Source organism: Phyllobates terribilis, unplaced genomic scaffold, assembly GCF_046119375.1.
Source record: "Phyllobates terribilis strain yellow unplaced genomic scaffold, ASM4611937v1 Scaffold_11__3_contigs__length_659146591, whole genome shotgun sequence".
Taxonomy (NCBI): Eukaryota; Metazoa; Chordata; class Amphibia; order Anura; family Dendrobatidae; genus Phyllobates; species Phyllobates terribilis.
In genome coordinates, this window is record NW_027362771.1 from 189,392,987 (window position 1) to 189,418,929 (window position 25,943).

General features: G+C 45.0%; 1 protein-coding gene across 1 annotated transcript in view; it reads right to left on the minus strand.

The window, feature by feature from the left end:
* CFTR (CF transmembrane conductance regulator) overlaps positions 1-25,943 on the minus strand; it is a 229,417-nt gene that overhangs the window by 146,835 nt on the left and 56,639 nt on the right. Inside the window, exons 6-10 of the mRNA XM_073651905.1 lie at positions 11,949-12,112; positions 11,499-11,624; positions 10,165-10,411; positions 3,197-3,289; positions 2,725-2,904 (exon numbers count right to left, since the gene is read on the minus strand). Of these exons, the coding sequence (XP_073508006.1) occupies positions 2,725-2,904; positions 3,197-3,289; positions 10,165-10,411; positions 11,499-11,624; positions 11,949-12,112 (810 nt within the window). The remainder of the gene's footprint in view (positions 1-2,724; positions 2,905-3,196; positions 3,290-10,164; positions 10,412-11,498; positions 11,625-11,948; positions 12,113-25,943) is intronic.

A 25,943-nucleotide genomic window follows, 5' to 3' on the forward strand; every position in this document is an offset into this window, starting at 1 on the left:
GTGAGCGCGACAACCCATTGTAAAAGCGGTAAAAAGGTCATAGTGAGACGTACACAATCCCGTGTGAGAAAGTCTCCGCGCTGTCCTTGTCAGCGGGTAATACCTAGCGCTGTGACAAATGACTCCACATATCACCTTGTTAAATCATATTCCCAGATGTCACATCAGCAGATAATCGGAGGATTGACTACAGCTCACATGATGAAAGAGGCTATAATTCTTTAGTTAATTAGTAGACAGCAACCTTGATCAAAACTAGGAGTTGAGAAATGCAGGGAGGGTGTTACATGTATCAGCTCAGTGCCAGTCTTATCACCGATTTCCTCTCGGAGGTCAGGAACAAGCCAAAGGTTTAGGAGTAAGAGTAAATCATAAATCATTTGGGAAAACAATTTAGCATAATTGTAGACGTCATAAACTAACGTAACATATCACATGGACATACAAATAAGTCCAGACACTTGTGTGAAATGTCTTCTAGCAATATGTCAGTAAAGTGAGGGTTACTGAACAGAACTGATCGCAACAGATCGTGACCTTTAACAATCACTTGTTGGAAGCCAGAGATATGGACAAAACACATGAAGCCTGAAAGAAACTCCAATATTTCTTCCTACCACATATTACTTCTTTTAGATTTTTTAATAAAAGCAAAATTGAGCTTTGTTACAACAAAAACATCAGTTTTTCCTTTTTTTCTTTAACCCATCATTAGACCATATTATCCATTGCTGTACTGTGGATCAGTGCTACAAATCAGCGCATTCTCAATTGTAAAGCGCTGTGGAATATATCAACCCTACAGAAATGAAATCATTATAAAATTATTATTAAATGATCATACTGCATTCTGTCTATATGTCAAATGCACTAATAAAGCATCATGCAGTAAGCTCCCTATAGTGGTGGCTCCACGCAACCAGAAATGTAGGTTTTAGAGGAGTTTTCTGCTTTTGGTGTATGGTGGTGTATTTAAAAAAAAACAAAAACTGTTGTTTACGCCCCTATCTGGGTCCAGCGCTGAGTCCCTGAGGCTGCTCCTTGTGTCATTTATTGTCTGCAGCACTGATGTCCCTTCCACAGTGCTGCAGCCAATCATTGAGCTTAGAATATCACCTCTGAGCTCAGTTACTGGCTGCAGCGCTGTCAATGTGATGTCTGTGCTGCAGACAATCATTGAGCTTAGAATATCACCTTGTGTGGAGCCGCTGAGCTCAATTACTAGCTGCAGCGCTGTCAATGTGATGTCAGTGCTGCAGACAATCAATGAGCTTAGAATATCACCTCGTGTGGAGCCGCTGAGCTCAATTACTAGCTGCAGCGCTGTCAATGTGATGTCAGTGCTGCAGACAATCAATGAGCTTAGAATATCAACTCGTGTGGAGCCGCTGAGCTCAATTACTAGCTGCAGCGCTGTCAATGTGATGTCAGTGCTGCAGACAATCAATGAGCTTAGAATATCAACTCGTGTGGAGCCGCTGAGCTCAATTACTAGCTGCAGCGCTGTCAATGTGATGTCAGTGCTGCAGACAATCAATGAGCTTAGAATATCAACTCGTGTGGAGCCGCTAAGCTCAGTTATTAGCTGCAGTGCTGTAAATGTGATGTCAGTGCTGCAGACAATCAATGAGCTTAGAATATCAACTCGTGTGGAGCCGCTAAGCTCAGTTATTAGCTGCAGTGCTGTAAATGTGATGTCAGTGCTGCAGACAATCATTGAACTTAGAATATCAACTCGTGTGGAGCCGCTAGGCTCAGTTACTAGCTGCAGTGCTGTAAATGTGATGTCAGTGCTGCAGACAATCATTGACACAAGTAGTAGCAGCAAAGCGCTGGACCCAAAGAGGGTGAGTAAAGCACTCAAATGATGTAGAAAAAAGGAGTTTTATTTGCAATCTACAGTGACGGTTCGGTCTCAGTTTAGACCTTCTTCAGATATACAGATTGGCATAGAAGAACACCACTAAAGGTATGGCACCTATAGAAGTCAGCATGTCACATGCTGACTTCTATAGGTGCCATACCTTTAGTGGTATTCCCATAATGAACTCGCATGTACCAGAAGTTGAAGTAGTTGGGGCAGCTTCAACTGCTGGTACATACGGGTTCATTATGGGTAAGGTGTTATCCTTATTATGATTATATTTTACTCAGTTTGATAATGTGACCTACTGTGTATGTGCTTACCACCGGTTTGTAAGTCTGCATCTGACTCTAGTAATTGGTCTGGAGCACTTCCAGATCTAATCTCTATGCACAAGCACTTTATATTTCTTATATTTACAAACTATATATATTTCCTAGTTGATCAGGTTAGAATATGAGATATGCTAATATGGTGGTTTGATATAAATCAACTATTGAGTATATGTATTCTCTGATTAGGTTACTATACTAATACCGGTGGCCTGCGTTACTGCATGTGCAGTTGGTTACAACCTTTACAATTATGTTTGGTGATATTTAGAGGATATGCACCCCCCTGCCAGTCACACTATATGTGACTCAGCACAAACACCTGTGTCTCTTTTTCTTGTGACTTTTCTTGACTATTATGTGATTTGTGTATATTTGTAATTTAATACGTTTTGATATATTTTTCTGTTTTGGACTTTTTCCTTCTATCTGTACATTAGGTGCCTATTGGCCTATGGGTACTTATATCTGTTTTGTATATGTTTTTGTGTAAATAACATGCACATATTATAAAACAACAATAAATACCTTTCCAGCTCCTGTAGAACCAGCCACTGCCAGCAGCTGTGACTTATCCAGACTAAAACTGATGTTAGAAAGCACCGGAGTGACGTGCAACGTAAAGTTACTAAAAAACAGATTGGGGTCTTCCTTGGAAGCATTGCCTCCATTTTCAAGCATGGCTTTTCCAAAAGCTTCTCCAATTCCCTGTATGAAAATAATGCAAGAAATGACAATTTTAGTGCTGGGATTTTATAATTGGGTGAAAAAGCTTTCTGATACATTAGACATATTTCCAGCTGTAACTCCCTGTAAGATGTGTGCCTGCAGTGCATATACTGTGTGTAAAGTAAGATAGAGACAATCACTGTATTCTGTTAATGCCAAGTATGGAAATATTACAATTATTAATTAAATGTTTAAAAATAAAGTGATTTTCCATTGCAGACAATTTAAAAAAAAAACAATCAAAACAGAGCCAATAATCAAGTACACAGACCTCATCCCAGGAAGCAGTTACATTCTCCATGGCCACTTCGGTGGTTGTCAGATTGTACTCCAGTGATTTATATTCATCTTTTTGTAAAAAGTCCTGTTAAATATATTGAAATATATTAGGTGCCATCTATTTAAAATAAAAACAAAAATCAACATCACCAAACAAAATGTCATCCAAACAACTCTGAAGATTACTTCTGACAACCAGATCGTTGCTAGGTCTCAGATTAGGAAGAATGTCAGGAGTCATTCCTGGTTGTAATCTCCATGAAATAAGAAGTGAAGAACCTTTTTAAGTGGAATGTTTCTTAGATTGAATAGTGTCAGATGGTGGAGTGACACACTCAATTTATTGACATATTTCCAGAAAGGATAAGTGAGGAACAGTATAAGACAGCGTTCCAAAAAAGAAATGTTTTTTATTTTTTAGAGAATGCAATTATTTACTGAAAAACTCCTCTTTAAAGTGTACCTGTCACTTCAGGTGACTGTTCAGAATAAGCTACAATGTGAGTGTATGTAACGTGGCGTGGGGCGGTAGCTGTGGGCGATGTACTTGTCTTTTATGCCGCGGGACGTTGCATGATAGTGGGGGTCCTGGCTGGGTGTGTGGACTTTGTCTAAGGGGGCACTACGCCCTTGCAGGAAGCATGTTACTGATGGCTTGGGTTGGCCATGACCAGATATTGAGCAGTTCAATGAGGGAGACCACCAGTCAAAAATAAACTTTTTACAGCATGATAACGTGGAGGGGATTATGTACAGTAGATAGTGGTACACAGCTTGAGGAATGCTTCTTTCACAATACGGAGCATTTTCACACACAGTCTCCATTTCTTTCTCTTAACCCACTTGGTCTCGGTCTCCACTGTTTCACCTTCCTTCACCACACCCCAGCTCAGTACTACAGTCCAGTTAGTGAGAGTCCTATTCTCAACCCGTGGTTCCGCAATTTCATTCCCCTCAAGGGAACTAGTTTGCCAATATGGCTGGTACTCAGCTTCTCTGCTACTGACGCCTTGGAACTCCCGCCTGCGACAATCTCTTTGTCTCATGTTCTCTGTACCGTTCTGGCCCGTTACTTCTCTGAGTTATAAACTCGGGGCCGCATTGCTAGGCGTCCTCTCCCAGGACACAGCTGCGGTTCGCCACTCTGTACTTCTGTCAGTTTTCCTTCCTCTTTACTCCAGGTCATGCTATCCACTGCCTCAGTCTCATCTCATGTTGGGACACCCACGTCATGCGGCACTGCTTACTGTCCAGACCATAGGTCTGCCTCTGATGTACCCTGGGTCCTATCTGACGTCCTGACAGGAACCTGTCTCTGTCCCTTCACCTTATCCCCTCCCACTCTGGGCTAGTCCCAAACATCAACCCTAACTCTCCATACTGTTGGGCAGAACACAGTACCATCATCAATAACACATGTCACAATACATATTACAACAATACGAAAATATGTGTGTCTTTAAGGAGGATCATGGGCGGTATGTCAATCTCCTTACATATATTATGAATAACACTGTTTCTGACAATTATACGATTTTCTCTTGCTTTTTAAGGCTAAGTGCCCACGATGCAGAAATGCTCCGGATTTTTCCTGAGCATTTCTGCATCTCCCTGGCAGAAAAAACACATGCAGATTTTATATGCGTTTTTCCTGCCAGGGACAAGCGTAAGGCTAAGTGCCACGATGCAGAAATGCTGCATATTTTTATCACATCTCCCTGGCAGGAAAAACGCATGCGGATTTTACATGCGTTTTTCCTGCCAGGTAGAAGCGTCTGTCAAGCGTTTTTTCATGCATTTCTGCATGCGGGTTATCAAGCGCTTTTCCAAGCGATTTTAGCATCACTTGGAAAAGTGCTTGACAACTTGGTCACACTATATAAATCCATGCAACCGGCATGGATTTATATAGTGTGACCAAGTAATAGTTAAAAAAAAAGAATAAGAATGGTAAAAAATAAAGATTATACTTACCTTCTGATGGCCCCCGGTCTTTTCTCCGCTGCGTCCGGTGTCTTGTACAGCTCGCGGTGGTGTGAAAGGACCTTTCATGATGTCATTTAGTCATGTGACAGGTCACGCGACCGCTGATGTCAGTGGTCGCGTGACCTGTCACATGACTAAATGACGTCATGGATGTAGACCATGGATGTAGACCATCGCGAGCCGCCCAACACACCGGACGCATCGATGAGGAGACCGGCGGCCATTGGAAGGTGAGTATAATCTTTATTTTTTATTTTCAATTCTTTTTTTAACAGGTACCAAGAGTCTCCTCTTCTCCAGACCCGGGTACCATCCACACATTGAATCGCTTAATATCCGCATGTGCACGTATAGTCATGCGGATATTAAGCGATTCAATGCAAGTCAATGGCGGCAATTATGCTGCGTGTCCACAAAATTAATGAACATGCTGCGTATTTTTCCGCAATGATAATCCGCAGCGGAAATTTCCGCAGCATGTGCACAGCACATGCGGATTATCATTGGGGACCATGGGGCACGTATTACCAAGCATTTTTTAAGCGTTTTCGCTGTGGAAATTCCGCGGCATAAAAGCTTGAAAAATGCATAGTGCGCACGCAGCCTTAGTGAATTGTTTTGATCATGCGATTTCCCATGCGGGTTGTCAAGCGCTTTCCAAGCGATTTTAGCATTATTTGGAAAGTGCTTGACAACTTGGTCACACTATATAAATCCATGCAACCGGCATAGATTTTATATAGTGTGACCAATTTAGTTTAAAAAAAAGAATAAAAATGGTAAAAAAACAACAACAAAAAAAACATTATACTCACCTTCAGAAGGCCCCTGGTCTTCTTATCCGATGCGTCCGGTCTTCCCGATGTCTCGCGGTTGTGTAAAAGGACCTTCCATGATGTCATTGAGTCATGTGACAGGTCACAAGACCACCGACGTCAGCGGTCGCGTGACCCGTCACATGACTAAATTACGTCATGGCAGGTCCTTTTAGACCATCGCGAGCTGCCGGGAAGCCCGGACGCATCGCTATGGAGACCTGGGGCCATCAGAAGGTGAGTATAATGTATATTTTTTATTTTAATTCTTTTTTTTTACAAGTACTATGGTACCCGGGTCTGGAGGAGAGTCTACTGTTCTCCAGACCCGGCTACCATCCGCACATTGAATCGCTTAATATATGTGCACATGTAGTCATGCGGATATTAAGCGATTCAATGCAAGTAAATGGCGGCGAAAACGCCGCGATTACGCAAAATAATTGGTAGTGCTGCGGATTTTTCCGCAATGATAATCCTTAGCGGAAATTTCCGCAGCATGTGCACAGCACATGTGGATTATCATTGGGGAGCATAGCAGACCTTCTACCAAGCATTTTTTAAGCGTTTCTGCAGTGGAATTGCCACTGCGGAAATGCTTAAAAAACGCATAGTGGGCACACAGCCTAACAGTTTTTAACTTTGCACTAGAGACTTGTCAGTTTTTTTTATGCTCTGCCTTTTTCTCCCTCCAGCTTCGTCTCTTTACCTCCTCATAGGTTTATCGGCAGAAGGTATATTTTGATCCCTCTCTGCAGACAAATTTGTAGACAGATTTAGGCAGATTTGGAGAGTGAATGATCAGTGCCAGAGATAAAAAATGTCTTGAACAAGAAAGAAGCTTAACTCTCTAATAAGATATAGTACAATGTTTCTTATCTTCGATTGCTTGTACTACTGATTTCAAAAATAAAAGTGTAGTGAGTGTGCAAATATCCTGAGAAAACGAGTAATCTTACTTAAAAAGGTTTTTGCGTATACGGTGCTGGCCAAAAGTATTGGCTCCCCTGCAATTCTGTCAGATAATACTCAGTTTCTTCCTGAAAATGATTGCAATCACAAATTCTTTGGTCTTATTATCTTCATTTAATTTGCTTGCAAGGAAAAAACACAAAAGAGAATGAAGCAAAAATCAAATCATTGATCATTTCACACAAAACTCCAAAAATGGGCCAGACAAAAGTATTGGCACCCTCAGCCTAATACTTGGTTGCACAACCTTTAGCCAAAATAACTGCGAACAACCGCTTCCGGTAACCATCAATGAGTTTCTTACAATGCTCTGCTGGAATTGTAGACCATTCTTCTTTGGCAAACTGCTCCAGGTCCCTGATATTTGAAGGGTGCCTTCTCCAAACTGCCATTTTGAGATCTCTCCACAGGTGTTCTATCGGATTTAGGTCTGGACTCATTGCTGGCCACCTTAGAAGTCTCCAGTGCTTTCTCTCAAACCATTTTATAGTGCTTTTGGAAGTGTGTTTTGGGTCATTGTCCTGCTGGAATACCCATGACCTCTGAGGGAGACCCAGCTTTCTCACACTGGGCCCTACATTATGCTGAAAAATTTGTTGGTAGTCTTCAGACTTCATAATGCCATGCATACGGTCAAGCAGTCCAGCGCCAGAGGCAGCAAAGCAACCCCAAAACATCAGGGAACCTCCGCCATGTTTGACTGTAGGGACCGTGTTCTTTTCTTTGAATGCCTCTTTTTTTTTCCTGTACACTCTATGTTGATGCTTTTTCCCAAAAAGCTCTACTTTTGTCTCATCTGACCAGAGAACATTCTTCCAAAACGTTTTAGGCTTTCTCAGGTAAGTTTTGGCAAACTACAGCCTGGCTTTTTTATGTCTCGGGGTAAGAAGTGGGGTCTTCCTGGGTATCCTACCATACAGTCCCTTTTCATTCAGATGCCGACGGATAGTACGGGTTGACACTGTTGTACCCTCGGACTGCAGGGCAGCTTGAACTTGTTTGGATGTTAGTCGAGGTTCTTTATCCACCAGCCGCACAATCTTGCGTTGAAATCTCTCGTCAATTTTTCTTTTCCGTCCTGATCTAGGGAGGTTAGCCACAGTGCCATGGGCTTTAAACTTCTTGATGACACTGCGCACGGAAGACACAGGAACATTCAGGTCTTTGGAGATGGACTTGTAGCCTTGAGATTGCTCATGCTTCCTCACAATTTGGTTTCTCAAGTCCTCAGACAGTTCTTTGGTCTTCTTTCTTTTCTCCATGCTCAATGTGGTACACACAATGACACAGGACAGAGGTTGAGTCAACTTTAATCCATGTTAACTGGCTGCAAGTGTGATTTAGTTATTGCCAACACCTGTTAGGTGCCACAGGTAAGTTACAGGTGCTGTTAATTACACGAATTAGAGAAGCATCACATGATTTTTCAAAGGGTGCCAATACTTTTGTCCACCCCCTTTTTTAGGTTTGGTGTGGAATTTTATCCAATTTGGCTTTAGGACAATTCTTTTTGTGTTTTTTTCATTGAAGACAAATTAAATGAAGAGAATAATACCAAAGAATTTGTGATTGCAATCATTTTCAGGAAGAAACTGAGTATTATCTGACAGAATTGCAGGGGTGCCAATACTTTTGGCCAGCACTGTATACATTTCTGTTTTCAATGCAGCTTTGACATCATTATCTCAGTGGATGGCATAAACACACAACATATTTAGCCTTTAAAGGGAATCTGTCAGCAGGTTTTTTATATGGAAACTGAAAGCAGCATGATGTAGGGGCTGAGACCCTGATCCCAGTGATGTGTCACTTACTGGGCTGCTTGCTGTCATTTTGATACAATCCCTGTTTTCTCCGCTGCAGATCTAGCAGTGCTGAGCTCTGTATAACCCCGCCCACACCGCTGATTGGCAGCTTTCTGTGTACACTGTACTTTGGCAAAAAGCTGCTAATCAGTGGTGGAGGTGAGTTTATACACAGCACTTGACTAAGAGGCAGGAGACACCTAGTAGTGTAGTGATAATATCCTACTGACAAAAAAGCAATACACAGCCAAGTAAGTAACATATCACTGGAATCAGGGTCTCTTCCCCTATATCATGGTGTTCTCAAGGTTTATTTACAGTTATAGATTGGCATTTGGCAGACTCGTGCTTGGAAAGACAAGCACTTTTGCTATTAACTGTTTTTTCAAAATTTGCAGCCATTCTCGCGATATTAACACTTTTATTTTTTTTACAGCTCTGCTGTTTAGGTCATAGAAAAGCGAAAAAACAACGATCAATAGGCCCAAGTAACCAAAAATTATCAAAATGTTATTAATTATATACAGGACAGGGGTAAAACAGGGATGCACACATGTGAGGAATAAACAGGAGCAATGCCGTGTATAGTAAATTAATCATATTAAATCAATAGTCAATATGGCCACATAACCCATAATTACTCCAAGTGGAGAAAGGTAAGTGCAGAGTACAATAATAGTTAGTACTAGAGTTATTATATACCTTCTATAGACATATGGACATGGGCTTGTGTAGGGGCTCCCAAACCCTCAGCATGCCAACCCCGACGCGCGTTTCGGACAAGCCAGAACAAGAGCAAGAGTTTTAGAACTATTCAAATGCCTGAGATGTTTGTAAAAATAAATATAGGTGGAGAACCTTGCTTGTGATTTGACTGATCTGGTGGTTACCCCGATAGCTTGTTACTAGGTGGTGAACCTCCTTATATATTTGATTTTTCAAGCTTACTGAATTTGTTTGTGTTGTGCTGATGCATGCTTTATTAATACAGGCAGAATGAGTTGGTGATATAACTCTGTGTACCTCTCTGAGTGCTGTACAGATGCAAAGCTGTAGAAAGCAGCTTACTTTTGCTAGAAGTAGGTCATGAAGTAGCCATGGGTCATATTGACATGTCAATAAGTGCTCACAATGGAAGCTTTCATTGTACTGCAGTATACTCTATTTACCTTTTAACTGTCTTAATGATGTTATTCCCATTTTATATCATTGTTACTTCAGTTCTATATGGTAAAGGACATTGGAAAACAACCACCCGAGCATGAGAAATCTCCCTATCATGTGATACCGAGTGAGTCCACTGCTCACATAAACACAAACGCTGTGTTGTAAATGTATCTTATCCTTTAATCTTTCTACTGTTCTGATCCTATTGTTCATACCTGTATTTTATTTATAACTCCCAGAGAGTCGTACCAGGTCTGCACTGCCCAGGGGAACTGGCGTGTAACAGTCATACGTAGAACAATGCAGAATGAAATGGTGGTGAAGATCTTTCGGATAGTAATCCCATCAGTTAGTAAGTGTGGAAGAATGGAAAGAAATACCACAAAAAAGCCAGAGAAGAAGAAGGCTGAGCTGTTGAAATATCTCACATACGCAGCTTTTCTGGTGAGCTTCAGTTCCGTCCTGTTTAAAAGCAAACCACGCTGTGAGTTTCAGGCTCAAAGTGATATCCATCAGATACATACACATTCAGAAACTTTCTTAGAGTGAATTTGTCAGCAGTTATTTTCTTAGTTAAGCTGAGAAATGCATGCTGTAGGGATAGAGACCCTGATTCCAGTGTTGTGTCGCTTACTGGGCTGCCTGTTGCAGTATTAATAAAATCAATGTTTTAGCAGCAGGAGATTATCACTAATTGTCTCATGCCGTGTAGTCTTCATGCTCTGTTTACGTTCATTGATTTTCAACTTTCTGCCTACGCACAGTGTGCACAGAAAGCTGCCAATCAGTGGTGTCGGCGGAGTTATACAGAGCTCAGCATTCAGAGAACTGATAGATCAGCACCAGATAAAGGTTATATAAAAACTGCACCTAGCAGCCTAGCAAGTGATACATCACTAGAATCAGGGTCTCTGTCTCTACATCATGTTGCTCTCAGATAGGGTTGCAAAAACATGGTGACAGATTCCCTTTAATGATTATTGATTGCAGCATTCAGTTTTTTTCTTTGTAACATATTTGATGAGACAATGACTTGTTTCTGATGGTTAGCATGGACCATAAGGTCATACAGAGTATAGAAATATATTAGATTATTGACACTGAATTTTGGGGGTTATTAATTATATTATTATGCCAAATAGGCCACTGTACTATTTCCTATAACTCCACTGACTTCATATCCTAATGGGATGTTGGGACCCCCACAAATAATGTATGGACACTACAGCAGTAAGTGAGCGGATGTGTATGGGATCAATAGTAACATCGACATCTATACAATATAGAAGGGGTATTTGGTAGTGCCGCAAACTAACAACCAGTAAAACATAGGCAACAAATCAGAACAAAACAAAGACAATGGTGGAGATAACACCCTCCCCCACTAAAAAAAACCCTGTATATAGTAACATTAGTATTTGGTAAAAGACACTAATATAAGAAAATGTGTCACATTAGTGCTGATGTTATTTGATACCATAAGAATCAGATATTTCCGCACAACATGATGATAATAAAAGTAGTGTATAGCCGTACACAATGTACTTACTGTCGAAGCAACTGAATCATTTTCTCCATTGCATCTTCCCAACAGTAGGCTTTTACTGACTGAATATTGTCAATAATTTCTGAAGTGATCACAAGTCTTTCATTGATCTTGCCTGCTCTTCTGTCTCTATAAGACGTTAATATAAAGAATAAATACGCAATATATATAATTCTATAGGTAACAATCCAGGATTGCTATAGCATATCAATTCTACAAATACTTGTATTATAAATGCACAGTATATGATATAGTATATAAGTATGCGTATAGTGTAGTATATAAGTAAGAGCCGCACACCCGCTTAGTAACAATAGTAATGCTTACTTTGGCAGCGCGCCTTTGTTTGAGTTGGGTGATGCTCTATGTCACGTGTAACACATTTGTAAAACACTTCAGAATTTAAATAACACTATATTTCATTATTACAATAGAAAAATGATAACATCTTACCTATACTTCATCATCCTCCGTCCCAACCATGCCTGAAACAGGGCCAGAATAATAAGGAAGCCCAGACCGCAGAGAGCAGGAGCCTGGATCAAGTCCCAAATGAGACCCAGTAAAAGTATCACTTGAAGGGGAGCGATCCACACAAAATGAGCCAAGGCCAGACCCTATGGAATGATAGAGTAACAGTATTACATAGGTATACAGGCTCACCAAGTTTCATCTGTATGTAAGTCTGTATGAACAAGAGGGCAGAATAGAATTCTCAGAAGCAGTTGTGGAATTTTGTTTGCATTTCAATATGATTTTCCTTATTGAAAGCATTGTACCTTAAAGTTAAAAACTATGTTAAGACTTTAAGGCAAGTAATGTTAACACTGCACTTAGGTTGCTATCTGTATCCTATACATTACACCTGGATACTCAGGGTTATATTGAAGACTCCTATGATGCTGTAAATTTGCTAGTTTATTAAAGCAGCATTCCCATGAAGCCTGTCATTGCCTAAACATGTGTAAATGTAAATGCAGTGTAATGTAAGTGCAGTAATATACTCACTGATCCCCATCTTCCTCAATTTCAGCATTGCCGCGGTCCTCTCTAGGGTTACATGATGGCTATTTTGACTCTCCAGATCACACCATAAGTCTCTTTTACAATGTAAGCCTATACAGCCTCATTCTGGCACTCCATAGACTCACATTGTAAGACCATGGCCCCACTATCAGTATGTGGTCAGTATTCGGTCAGTATTTTTTCTCAGGAGTGGCAGCCAAAACCAGGTGAGGAGCAATCAGAGAAAAGGTATATTAGAAACAATTACACCAACTCTGCATTTATCACCCCCTCCTGGTTTTGGCTCCCACTCCTGAGAAAAAACACTGACCGAATACTGACCAAATACTGATAGTGGGGCCGTGGCCTAAAATTGAGTTCCTGCTCAGAAATAAACCCCAGTGTGATCTGGAGAGTGAATAGCTGTCACATTACACAGAAGAGGCCTGGGGCAGCACTAGAAACTAGGGAAAACTTTAATCAATGAGTATATTACCACACTTGCACTATACTACATACACATTTACACATGTATAGGCAATAAAAAGTTCCATGGGAGTGCTGTTTTAAATGGTAAAAACTCAGATCCATGTATTCCAAGCATAGGAGGGTGCAGAGTAGAATTTACAATGTCAACATAAGATCAGTGTTTCAATTAGCAGTGAATATAGATGCTAAGTGTGGCCTGGTTACAGCAAAGCGTCTCAAAATTCCACACACTGGTTTCATGCAGTACAAGGCACTTGCTGCTCCTAAAAGAGGGTCCTTTATTTTACTTTGAAATTCACTTGAAATTTTCATTTAGACTTGATTTTAATTTTATTCTACAACATATTCTGCAATGTAGGTACTGAAGATGAGCAAATCGATTTGATGTAGATTGAATTTGTCTCAATTTTTTAGGAATTCACTAAACAAGGCAAATTTGAACAATTTGCGATTTGATTCACGCAAATCGACCTAAAATCACTCCTGACATTTCACACATTGTAGATTATATTAGCCAAAAATGGCTCACATGACCTCGGATGAGACCGGAAGGTTCCCCATAATGCCTTGGAGACATCACATGAAATAGTATGGTGCAGTCAGTTAATCATTTTGGGGTGAATCTGGGTAGTGAGAGGAGGTCACAGCTGACAGCTTAGACATAGAGGTAGGGGGAGAAAGCCATAAACATTGAATATCTTCTACAGGTGTTATGTGACAGCACAACAGTTAAGAATGTTTTCCATCCATTTCCCCATATGTGACATGCAGAAGTAGTGCTGTTGCAGAGTATGACATGCAGAAGTAGTGCGGTTGCTTTAAAAGCATTCAGCAACTATTAGAAGTAACACAAGCACAGGAGACAGGAAGTGTTATGCTACAGAAGCATCCAGCCACTAGAGGGGTTAACACAGTCACAGGAGAAGGGGAGTGTTTTTGCAGAGCCCCATGGGGATTGAGGGGAAGTTGTTTACTATTATGGCTGCAGCCAAAGAGAGAAGTGGTGTGTGTGATCTGTATCTCACAGAAGTGCAGGAAAGAGAACAGGATTCAAGCCCAGGGTGAAGCTCAACACAGGACAGATACCCTGCACAGTTAGTTCAGGAAGTCTATCATCGGGCAGGAAGATAAAGACTGGAAGGAATTGTGTCACAGAGATCATTTCCCTCATCAAACCCCCCCCTCCATCTCCATCTCCATGTCAGATAAAGAATGCTGTGTACAATTGAGTCCTTGTGAAGGAAAAGTCTGTGGCTGGGTATGCATCAAAACTGTGCTGTACTGTGCTACCAGATAATAGACTGTGTACTGCTGTGCTCCAAAGGAGACTGTACTGTTATTACTGGAGCCTGTTGCTCAAAGAGACATTAGCACTGCACTGGCCGTGCCTCATTAAATGTTACTGTTCTACCGTTTATGAAGACTCTTGTCAGATGTGTCTGGTCAGAAACTGAATCTATTGTGTGCCTGAGAGAAGCTGCAACCTATGGTCGCCCTGAGTAACGGTTCCCCCAGGATTCCAACGAATTCATGTAACCGGTCTCGCCCCTATCTGAACTTAGGCGGCGTACGTGTAACACATAGCCATACATATGAAAGCCAATTTGATTGGTGTATGCTCTGATCTCTAGCCTCTGCCAGTCTGTGGTCGCTGCTTGCTACACCCAGAAATGTAGTGAGTGAGTGGCTTCAGAGATCCGAGCATGCCCCACACCCACACTGAGTGCGCTCCGACCCTCACACTATGAGTGCTTTTACAGTGTCAGAGCACATACACAGGACTAGAGATTTGAGTAAGGGAAAAGTAACCATGAGAATCCCAGTGCTGTCAGTCAAGAGTGGTGGGCAAAATGGTGCAATGACCAATAGGCCATGCCTAGGGTACACCAAAGTGTCCTCATGAATTAAAGTGCATATGACTTCAAAATTAATTTATCTTCAACTACACCATTAGAATGTATATTACTGGTTTAATTCTATAGGCGCTAAGTCCCCTATATAAATGTTTAAGTAACTGAATTTGAATTTTAGGGGTGACAGACACCCTTTAAAGATGGTAAAACTATAATAGAGACTGATTATATCTACATGTTACAATTCTAACATCAGGTAGTAAGGGAAGAAGAATAATGCAGTGAGCTTCACGAACAATAAAAGCCAATGTTCTGATGGATTATCATTGTTTTCAGGTGTTTTATTAAGCTCTAGTCCACTGCTAGTCCTGGAAACATGAGCCTGCTGAATGCTACTCACTTGGGCACAGTTTAATGGGTAATTACAGTCTGATCTTAGATACTTTTGTTTCAACCAACATAACATTCTAGCATTACACGGAGAAACAGAAAACAGAATTGCATGGAACACACTGTATATTACATGGCACACTTATCTGACTTATTGAATATTCATTGGGCAATAGGTGCTGGGCCAGCAGCACTCAGGGAGATGCCCACTGCTCTTCACTGCTTTCAATTCATAATTTCTCTTACACAGGCCAGTAGCCATTTCTAAATTAGTGCTGAATGATGGATATATACACCATGCTGATGGCATGGGTACTGTATACCAAATGATCAGCTGCAGGAGCCCAGCTGATATATATAATTAGTCTCCTACTGAAATTGCAGGAACCATTGAAGACACCAATTCCCACAGTTAAAACTTAAGGTGCCGTGATATAACACTGAAAGGCTAGCATAATCCACTGCATTATAGATTGCATGTTCAAGTCTGTTTAAGACCAATAAATATTGAACAAAAATTTGTTTTTAAAGGCATCTTCCCCTTTCAAAAAAGTTGTCTTTAAATGATTGGATACTTGTAAGACATATATGCACCTGTGGCACCCCAGGGGTCTGGTTTTCCACAGTAATGTAATGTTATGTCTGAGAGCAGGTGGGAGGTCCTTTGGTCAGGGATCCTGTGCATGCCACACCTCCTGCCCAGTCTTGGGAGGGGAAGAACTTCCCCTGTATAAACCCGGGGCTGAGGCAGGGTGAGTCAGACAAGTGGAGTAGAGACAAGAAGCAGCATAGGAAACATCAGAGTTACAAGGAGTCAGGGGCTGGCAGCTGCAGAGCTCGCCCTGACTAAGAAGACTTCTTTCCGGACCCGGAGTCTGAGGCTGTGGGGACTAACTCCTACCCAGCAGCAGAATCCGTCAGGCAGGGGATTTCAGGTCCTCTGGCCCAGAAGCCCGAAGGCACGGTCACACGCGTGGGACCAGCACCGCCATCGTGGAGCGGAAGCCATTAGAAGGCCCCGAGTCACCGGCCATACGGGTGAGCACCACACGGTACACTCAGGGACGTGGGCTACTTACATCAGCTTCTAGCAAGGTAGCCAGAAGAGTACAGTCAGTTTGGGAGGCCTACAACTACGCCTGGCCAGGGGAGATCCCATCTGCTCAAGGACTGACCAGGCCCCGTTCGCTAGCAAGTACTCCAGGAGGGTCTATCGTTGTTACCAGTAAAGACCCTGAACTACACCGTACCGTCTCTGAGTGGTTCCTGCTACCCCCATCATCCACGTCGGCTGCCCTGAGACCATACCCCTCCCGTTGGGGGTTATACTATCACGCTGCATAATCCTACCATCGGCCTCAGCGGTCTGCCCCGCAGCAGCAGCTCCCTGGCTGCACTCAACGGGTGGCGTAGTCATCAACTATTTACTACTAGTAGACTGCCGTCCAGTTTGACTCCCTGGGCACGGACCGGGTCACCGCCACGAGACTACAACCCTCCACGGATCCGGCTCCGGGTAAGCTCCCGCGTGCGCACCGCAGCGCGACACAGGCCCAGGGGCGCGTCAACTTTGGCGTAGTCGGCAGGATTTCGTGCCCGCAACCACCGGGTACTGCGTGCCTGAAAAGCAAAGACTGTTCAAACTTACCAGTGGTGAAGATTCCCGCCATCCGCGAAGTTTTCCCGCCATCCGGCGCCATCTTCGACCTTCTTCCCGCCATCCGTGGAGTTTTCCCGCCATTGGACGCCATCTTGAGGACGCCGCGCGGGAAGAAGAGGGGCGTGGACTCCGAAAGCGCGCGAGAACTGAAGCCCCGCCTCACGTCCGGACGTTGCGTAAGGTCCTGGAAGGAGCCCAGCAGACGCCGACGTCACAGGAGCGCGACGGAAGGTCCTCAACCCTGACGATCCACTGCGGAGCCGCGGCCTACGGAAGAGGATCATCGCAAGGTAGGCCACGGTCCACTAGGGGGGAGGAAGATGTCGGATACGGAGGAGAGCTTCACTGCCTCAACCCCCGCCAGCGCTACCGCTGCTGCAGTTATGCCCTTCACCATGCCCTATATCCCGGGAGCAGCTTGGCTACCCCAGTACTCAGGGGAGTCACATACCCTGCATGACTTTAGAGAAAAGCTGGATAGCCTCTTCCAGGTGTACCCCCTCACAGAAGAGCAAAAAGTGAGCATCCTGGTGGCCCAACTAACAGGGGCAGCCAAAAGGGAAGTAAAATCCTGGCCACCTGGGAGGAAGACTGTCGCAGGGATACTAACCCGGCTGAAGGACACCTTTGATACCCGCACCTCAGCCGAGATTAAGCTTAAATTCTACGGGTGCAAGCAGCGAGCGCATGAGAGTATAAGGGACTATGCACTAAACCTACAAGAGGCCCTGAGGGCCATAAAGCAGACCGACCCTGATGGGGTGGGAAACGAGGACAGGCTGTTGACTGAACAATTTATAGAGGGTTTATATTGCAATGCCCACCGAACCCAGTTGCGGGCAATGGCCTTACAGGATCCCCATCTGGACTTTGCACAGTTCAAGGACAGAGCCATCCGGGTGCTCCGAGAACCGGCACCAGGTGGCGTTGTGACCCACAGACGCCCCACTACCACTTACTACCAGGAGGCGGCGCCCTTGTCAGCAGGGCCTGTGGGAGCTGATGCGCAGGCTTTGGACAATGACCCGGCTCCAGACCTACACCATCAGGTCCAAGAGCTAGCTAAGAGCGTTGCTGCGCTAACCCGAACTGTGCAGTCTTTACAGGTTTCCACCCCAGGGAAGATCCAGCTGGCATCCGGACCGGAGGACATCCCGTGGCGTCGACCAAGGAGGACCCCACCGGCCAGAGGAAGACCCAGTGACCGATACAGTGAGGACGGACGACCCATCTGCCGCCGCTGCAATCAACCCGGACATATGGCAAGGTACTGTTCTTTAAACGGGCATAACCTGGGGTAGAGGGCCAACCCCCAGGAAAAAGATCACCAGGCCCATCGAACTGGCGCGACAGATATGTGGGAGGACGTCCAGTCTTGCCTGTGGTACTGGATGGCATTCCCATGAGTGCCCTACTGGACACCGGGTCACAGGTCACCACCATCCCGTACGTGCTCTTCAAGCAGTACTGGAATGACTCGGATATTACCCGCTACCCCGACGACGACTTGAGTATCATCGCCAGCAATGGTCAGCCCGTGCCACAGATCGGATTTAAAGAGGTGACCATCAAAATTGGTAGAGTCGAACTGGCCGCACAGGGACTGATCATTGTAGATATTGATAAACATGAGAGTCACCCAAAAATAACTCTAGGAACTAATGTAATTGAAAATTGTCTTGCAGAGGTGATTTTCCTTTTACAGCAGGTTGCCAAGAATGCCAGCTCCGGCGAGCAGCGGGTGCTCCAGAAAGAGATCCGGGCACTGATGCAACGGCAACAAGTGGAACTCTCCGGCGGTGAGATTGGTAGCGTAAGAATGTGTGACCCTTTTCCTATTGCCATGCCCCCAAAAAGTGAAATGATGATTTGGTGCCGGGCAGCTATTGGTCTGAGAGGTAGAGATTACCAGGCAATGGTAGAACCAGTTTACTCAGACAGTAGGCCCACCATTTTGACAGCACGGGGGGTCGTCAATGTACGCCATGGGAGGGTGCCCGTTCGCATAATAAATATCGGGGAGAGGGAAGTGTACCTGCCCCGGTATGCCACGCTAGCCAAATTATATATCACTAATCAAAATTCTATACAATCTGTGGAACCCTTGCCTCCATCTCACCCGGAGGAAGGTAACGGCTCTAAGAAAGACATGGAGGACTGGTGTCAGCAACTACATCTGGGTACTGACTCCACTCCCTCACATCAGAAACAAGGAGTCTATCGGGTGGTTCAAGAGTATGAGAGAGTGTTTAGTAAACACCCGTTAGACTTCGGGCGAGTCAAGGGGGTAGAACATCGCATCCCCACGGGAGATCATCCTCCCATAAAAGAGAGGTATCGACCCGTACCCCCTGCACATTACCAACACGCCAAGGGGATGCTTAGAGACATGAAGGAGGCTGGGGTAATCCGGGATAGTTGTAGCCCCTGGGCAGCCCCATTAGTTTTAGTCAAAAAGAAAGACAACACCATGAGGATGTGTGTAGATTACCGGAAAATCAACCGTATCACACACAAGGATGCGTACCCCTTACCAAGGATAGAGGAGTCATTGGCTGCTTTAAGATCTGCTAACTTCTTCTCTACCTTGGATCTCACTAGCGGGTACTGGCAGGTTCCTGTAGCAGAGGTGGACCGGGAGAAGACCGCATTCACCACCCCGATGGGACTTAGCGAGTTCACCTGCATGCCGTTCGGACTCTGCAACGCACCAGGAACCTTCCAACGCCTAATGGAGTGTTGTCTGGGCCACAGAAACTTCGAGACGGTCCTGTTGTACCTGGACGATGTCATCGTATATTCCAAGACGTATGAGGACCACCTGAAACACCTGGCGGAAGTGTTCGAGGCTCTGGCGAGTTACGGCCTAAAGGTGAAACCCTCCAAGTGTCACCTCCTGAAACCAAAGGTGCAGTACCTGGGACACGTAGTGAGCGCTGACGGAGTGGCTCCCGACCCTGATAAAATCACCGCAATTAAGGAATGGCCAAGCCCCTCCAGCGTAAAAGAAGTGCGGCAGTTCCTCGGGTTGGTAGGCTACTACCGAAGGTTTATTCCCGGTTTCACCAAAAAGGCAGCACCTATGCAGGACCTCCTGATAGGCCAGTCCCGGAAGGCCAAGAACCAGAAGCCGCCCTTCAAATGGGAAGAGCTAGAAGAAGAGTCCTTCCGCCAGCTGAAGATGGCCCTCACGGGGGACGAAATCCTGGCGTACCCGGATTATAGCCAGCCCTTTATCCTCTACACCGACGCCAGTAACATCGGGCTAGGAGCCGTACTGTCCCAGATCCAGCAGGGGAAGGAACGAGTAATCGCCTACGCCAGCCGAAAACTGCGACCCACCGAAAGGAACCCCGAGAATTACAGCTCATTTAAGTTAGAGTTCCTGGCCGTAGTATGGGCAATCACTGAGCGCTTTAAGCATTACCTCGCTTCTTCCCGGTTCACCGTGTACACGGATAACAACCCGCTGACACACCTGGACACGGCAAGACTCGGTGCCCTGGAGCAGAGGTGGATGGCCCGTCTGTCCAACTACGAGTTCACAATTAAATACCGGGCAGGACGCTCCAATACCAACGCGGACGCCCTGTCCAGGATGCCCAACCTGCCGGACGGAGGAGAGGATCCGGAGGGACTGGAAGAAGTTGAACTCCCTGCGTTCCACCGTCATGGGACTATTCAGTATTCCCACCGGGTAAGGAGTAAGCAGGCTGCTACGTTGAACCCCTTACCCCACTACAACTGGGCGGAAACGCAAGACAGCGACCCTGCCGTCCGACTGGTGAAGGAGATGCTGACTCGGCCGGAGGCTCGCCTTGAACCAGACGCTCCGGAGGAAGCCAAACAACTATGGGCAGAGAAGAGTCGACTGTTCCTTTACAAAGGGAAGTTGTGCCGCAGAATGGTTAACTCCCGGACGCATGAATTACTCTGGCAAGTAGTGGTGCCACGAAGGGACGCAGCCATGGTGATGGAGGCATACCACGACGGAGCTGGACACTTTGGGTGGAAAAAGCTGGAGTTCCTGCTGCGCGAGCGGTTCCACTGGGTAGGCATGAGGGGAACCATCGAGAAGTGGTGCAGAGATTGTGGCCCGTGCAACCTGAGAAGGAAGGACCGAGCCAGCCAGAAGACTCCCCTGCAGTCCATCGTCACCCGGCAACCGTTGGAACTGGTAGCCTTGGATCATGTAAAACTGACCCCAAGCAGAAGTGGCTACGTCTACGCGTTAACCATCGTGGATCATTACTCCCGGTTCTTGGTTGTCGTCCCCGTCAAGGACTTAACGGCTCAAACAGCAGCTAGAGCCTTCCAGCAGCACTTCTGCCGTCCACACGGGTACCCGGACCAAGTGCTGACGGACCAGGGACCTGCCTTTGAAGCGGAGGTCTTTCAGGAATTCTGCAATCTGTATGGCTGCCGGAAGATAAGGACGACACCCTACCATCCGCAGACTAATGGACTTTGTGAAAAAATGAACCAGGTGGTAATGGATCTTCTAAAAACGTTGCCCCTGGAAGAACGCAGTCTGTGGCCTGAAAAGTTGCCCGATCTGGTGGACCTATACAACCACATCCCGGTAGGTTCCACCAACTGTACCCCGGCTTACCTAATGAGGGCAAGACCTGGTAAGTTACCTGTTGACCTGGAAATGGGAGTCCTGACCCCCGAGGACACTTCACCAGAAACAGACTGGGACACAGAGAGGCAGCAGCAGTACCGGAGAGTACAGGAGAGCGTGGAGCGAAGTCTCTGTCAGGCTAGGGAAAGACAAGAGAAAACTTACAACCAGTATGCTCCCGCTGTTCCCCTGGTACCCGGAGAGCAGGTCTTGAAGAGGAAGAGACGGCTCCACAAGTTGGACGACCAGTGGGAGAAGGACCCGTACACCGTACTGCCCTCAAGCCACGAGAACCCGAAGGTCTGTACCATCAGTAAAGACGGAGGGGAAACCACAGCCATTGTATCCCGGGACCACCTGAAGAAGTGTCCCGAACAACTGAGGAACCCTGAAGAGGAACAAGAAGACCATCGACCCGTGGAAGAAAGGGAAGATATGGTTAGTACCGTGCTCGGGGACTTCCCTCAGTCTTGGACTCAAGTCAATGGTGCAGTTGTGGTACCCGTACTCACCTTCCTCCAACCATCATCCCAAGAACCTACGGAGCAACGGGTAGAGCTGGAAGAACAGCCGGTCCAGGAGGCAGAAGACTCCACACAAGCAGAACAGGAGAATCAACCCTCTGCTTATAGTGAGCCTGCCGTACCCCTAGTGAGACAAAGAGCCGGTAGACAGCTGCCCAGTTTACCCTTGACAGCTCCTACACCCTGTAGTTCAGGGCCAGACAGTCAGCTCCGTAGGTCCACTCGGGCCACTAGAGGCCAGTTACCCGCACGCTGGAGAATTTAAAGTGTATAAATTGTTTTATTTATGTTTTTCTGTGTCTTGTTGCTTGTGTATAATTTTGTGTTTCTAGTTATTTTTAGGAATCCTTGGTGGATTTACCGGGAATCCTTGTACATAGTTGGAGCGTAACCCAGGATGGACTAGAGACTGTTAAGGACTCGGGGTAGGACAGACCCCTACCTGGTTACGTCTCCCTGTGTTGGTGAAATGGACACCTTGCTCTCTTCAGAGACTGCACCCGGTTGCGGACACGCCGTAACCATCTTTATATGTTTTCTTATTGTATTATTAATGTTTTTGCCTTGTTATGTTTTTCTAAATGTGTTTAGTCCCGGAGTACTAAATTTCACTAGGGGGGAATGTGGCACCCCAGGGGTCTGGTTTTCCACAGTAATGTAATGTTATGTCTGAGAGCAGGTGGGAGGTCCTTTGGTCAGGGATCCTGTGCATGCCACACCTCCTGCCCAGTCTTGGGAGGGGAAGAACTTCCCCTGTATAAACCCGGGGCTGAGGCAGGGTGAGTCAGACAAGTGGAGTAGAGACAAGAAGCAGCATAGGAAACAGCAGAGTTACAAGGAGTCAGGGGCTGGCAGCTGCAGAGCTCGCCCTGACTAAGAAGACTTCTTTCCGGACCCGGAGTCCGAGGCTGTGGGGACTAACTCCTACCCAGCAGCAGAATCCGTCAGGCAGGGGATTTCAGGTCCTCTGGCCCAGAAGCCCGAAGGCACGGTCACACGCGTGGGACCAGCACCGCCATCGTGGAGCGGAAGCCATTAGAAGGCCCCGAGTCACCGGCCATACGGGTGAGCACCACACGGTACACTCAGGGACGTGGGATACTTACATCAGCTTCTAGCAAGGTAGCCAGAAGAGTACAGTCAGTTTGGGAGGCCTACAACTACGCCTGGCCAGGGGAGATCCCATCTGCTCAAGGACTGACCAGGCCCCGTTCGCTAGCAAGTACTCCGGGAGGGTCTATCGTTGTTACCAGTAAAGACCCTGAACTACACCGTACCGTCTCTGAGTGGTTCCTGCTACCCCCATCATCCACGTCGGCTGCCCTGAGACCATACCCCTCCCGTTGGGGGTTATACTATCACGCTGCATAATCCTACCATCGGCCTCAGCGGTCTGCCCCGCAGCAGCAGCTCCCTGGCTGCACTCAACGGGTGGCGTAGTCATCAACTATTTACTACTAGTAGACTGCCGTCCAGTTTGACTCCCTGGGCACGGACCGGGTCACCGCCACGAGACTACAACCCTCCACGGATCCGGCTCCGGGTAAGCTCCCGCGTGCGCACCGCAGCGCGACACAGGCCCAGGGGCGCGTCACACCCTTCCCCTGTCCAGCACCGTTCCCCAACACTGCTCCGGGCTCTTTATTTTGGCTGCAGGAGTGACTTCATGACTACAGGTCACATTACAGTAGCAGACAATCACTAAACTCGGTGGCCTCCTGCTGTGGATGACATGAGCCACGGAGCTCAGTGACAGACTGCAGCAGTGATGTGCAGTGTAGTTGTGAGGTCACTGGCAGTGCGAAAACACTGGATTGGGGTAAATTGGCTAAATAATATCTGTCTTTGGTTCTTTTACAAGTATCCAATTGTTTTGGGAACAATTTACTGGAATGGTTAGAAAACAGAAAAAATAGCATATTTTGAGAAAAAAAATCCTTAAAAAACAGACGCATATTTAATAATGATGAGTCTGTAGCATTCTGTTCTACTACATTATTTCATTACTTATCCCACAGAGTGAACACCATAAAAATATAAAAAATAATTTCAGAATTGTTGTTTTTATTCATCCTGTCATTAAGCATTTTGCTTATACAAAAGTAGTAAAACGTAAAACAAAAAAGTATATAAATTTCGTATTGACATAACTGTATTGTCTCGCAGAATAAAGTTAACATGTCATTCATATCAAATGGTGAGTGGTATTTACAAAAATGTAAATTGCTGTTTGTTTTAGTTAATTCTGCTTTCCAAAGAATGTAATTAAAAGTGATCTAAAAGTCATGAAAGTCAGGCGTTCCACCAATGAAAAGTATAGCTTTTCACACAAAAAGAAGTCCTTTCAAAGTTACGTTGAGAACCTATAGATCTCAGAATATGATGGCATAAAAATAACAGATTTTTTTTTCAAACTATTTACTGTACAAAAGTAAATAATATGAATAAAACTATATAAATTTGCTATCGCTGTAATCATATTAACCCACAAAAGAAGGTTTACACTTATTTCTGCAGCATGTTAAAAAAAAATTTAAAAAATGACAGAATTGCTTTTTATGTAATCCCCCCACTAAGTTACTAAAAGTTAGTTGTATGAACTTCAAAATGGTGCAACTGACAAATGCAGTAAAAAAATACGGGGCAAAAAAGAATGATGGCTCCAGAAAAACCTCAAATATTTGGGGTCATAGTTACATACATAGTTACATAGTTTATAAGGCCGAAAAAAGACAAGCGTCCATCCAGTTCAGCCTATTTCTTGTGCACTGCAGCTATTCCGCAGCGTTGATCCAGGGGAAGGCAACAAAAAACCATGCGGTATAGGCCAATTTACATCATTGAGGAAAAATTCACTTCCCGACACCAATCTGGCAGTCAGATTAAATCCCTGGATTAATTAACTAAGCATAAGATGTAATTTTATTGTTCTCAAGAAAGGCGTCCAGGCCTCTCTTGAACTCATTAAGTGAGTTGGACATCACCACTTCCTCTCCCAGAGAGTTCCAGAGTCTCACGGCTCTGACCGTAAAGAATCCCCTTCTATGCTGGTGCAGGAACCTCCTTTCCTCCAGACGCATAGTGTGCCCCCTCGTCTTTCTCACCATCCTTGGTATAAACAGGTCATGGGAGAGATCTCTGTACTGCCCCCTGATGTATTTATACATGTTTATGAGGTCTCCCCTAAGCCTTCTCTTTTCCAACGTAAATAGGCCTAATTTTGACAACCTCTCTGGGTATTCTAGGCCCTCCATTCCCTTTATTACCTTAGTCGCCCTCCTTTGTACCCTCTCTAGCTCCAATATGTCTTTCCTGAGCACCAGAGCCCAGAACTGTGCACAATATTCTAAGTGCGGCCTTACCAGCGCTTTATACAGAGGAAGAACAATGTTCTCATCATATGCCCCTATTCCTCTTCTGATGCATGCCATGACTCTATTTGCCTTCGCAGCTGCTGCCTGACACTGGGCACTCCAATTTAATTTGCTATTAACCAAGACGCCCAGGTCCTTCTCCATGTCAGATTTCCCCAACGGTTTCCCATTTAATATGTATGGGTGACTGCTGTTTTTCTTTCCCATGTGCATGACCTTACATTTATCGGCATTGAACCCCATTTGCCATTTTTTGGCCCAACTCCCCAATTTATCTAAATCCTCCTGTAGCAGTGCCCTATCCTCATCTGTATTAACTACTTTACAAAGTTTAGTATCATCTGCAAATATTGCTATTTTACTATGCAACCCTTCCACTAGATCATTAATAAATATATTAAATAATATAGGGCCCAAGACAGACCCTTGAGGCACCCCGCTAGTAACCCTGACACACCCGGGTCATTAAGATTTGTTCCTTAAGAGGTTAATAAATAAATAAAATCTGCTACCAATTATTTGAGCCTGT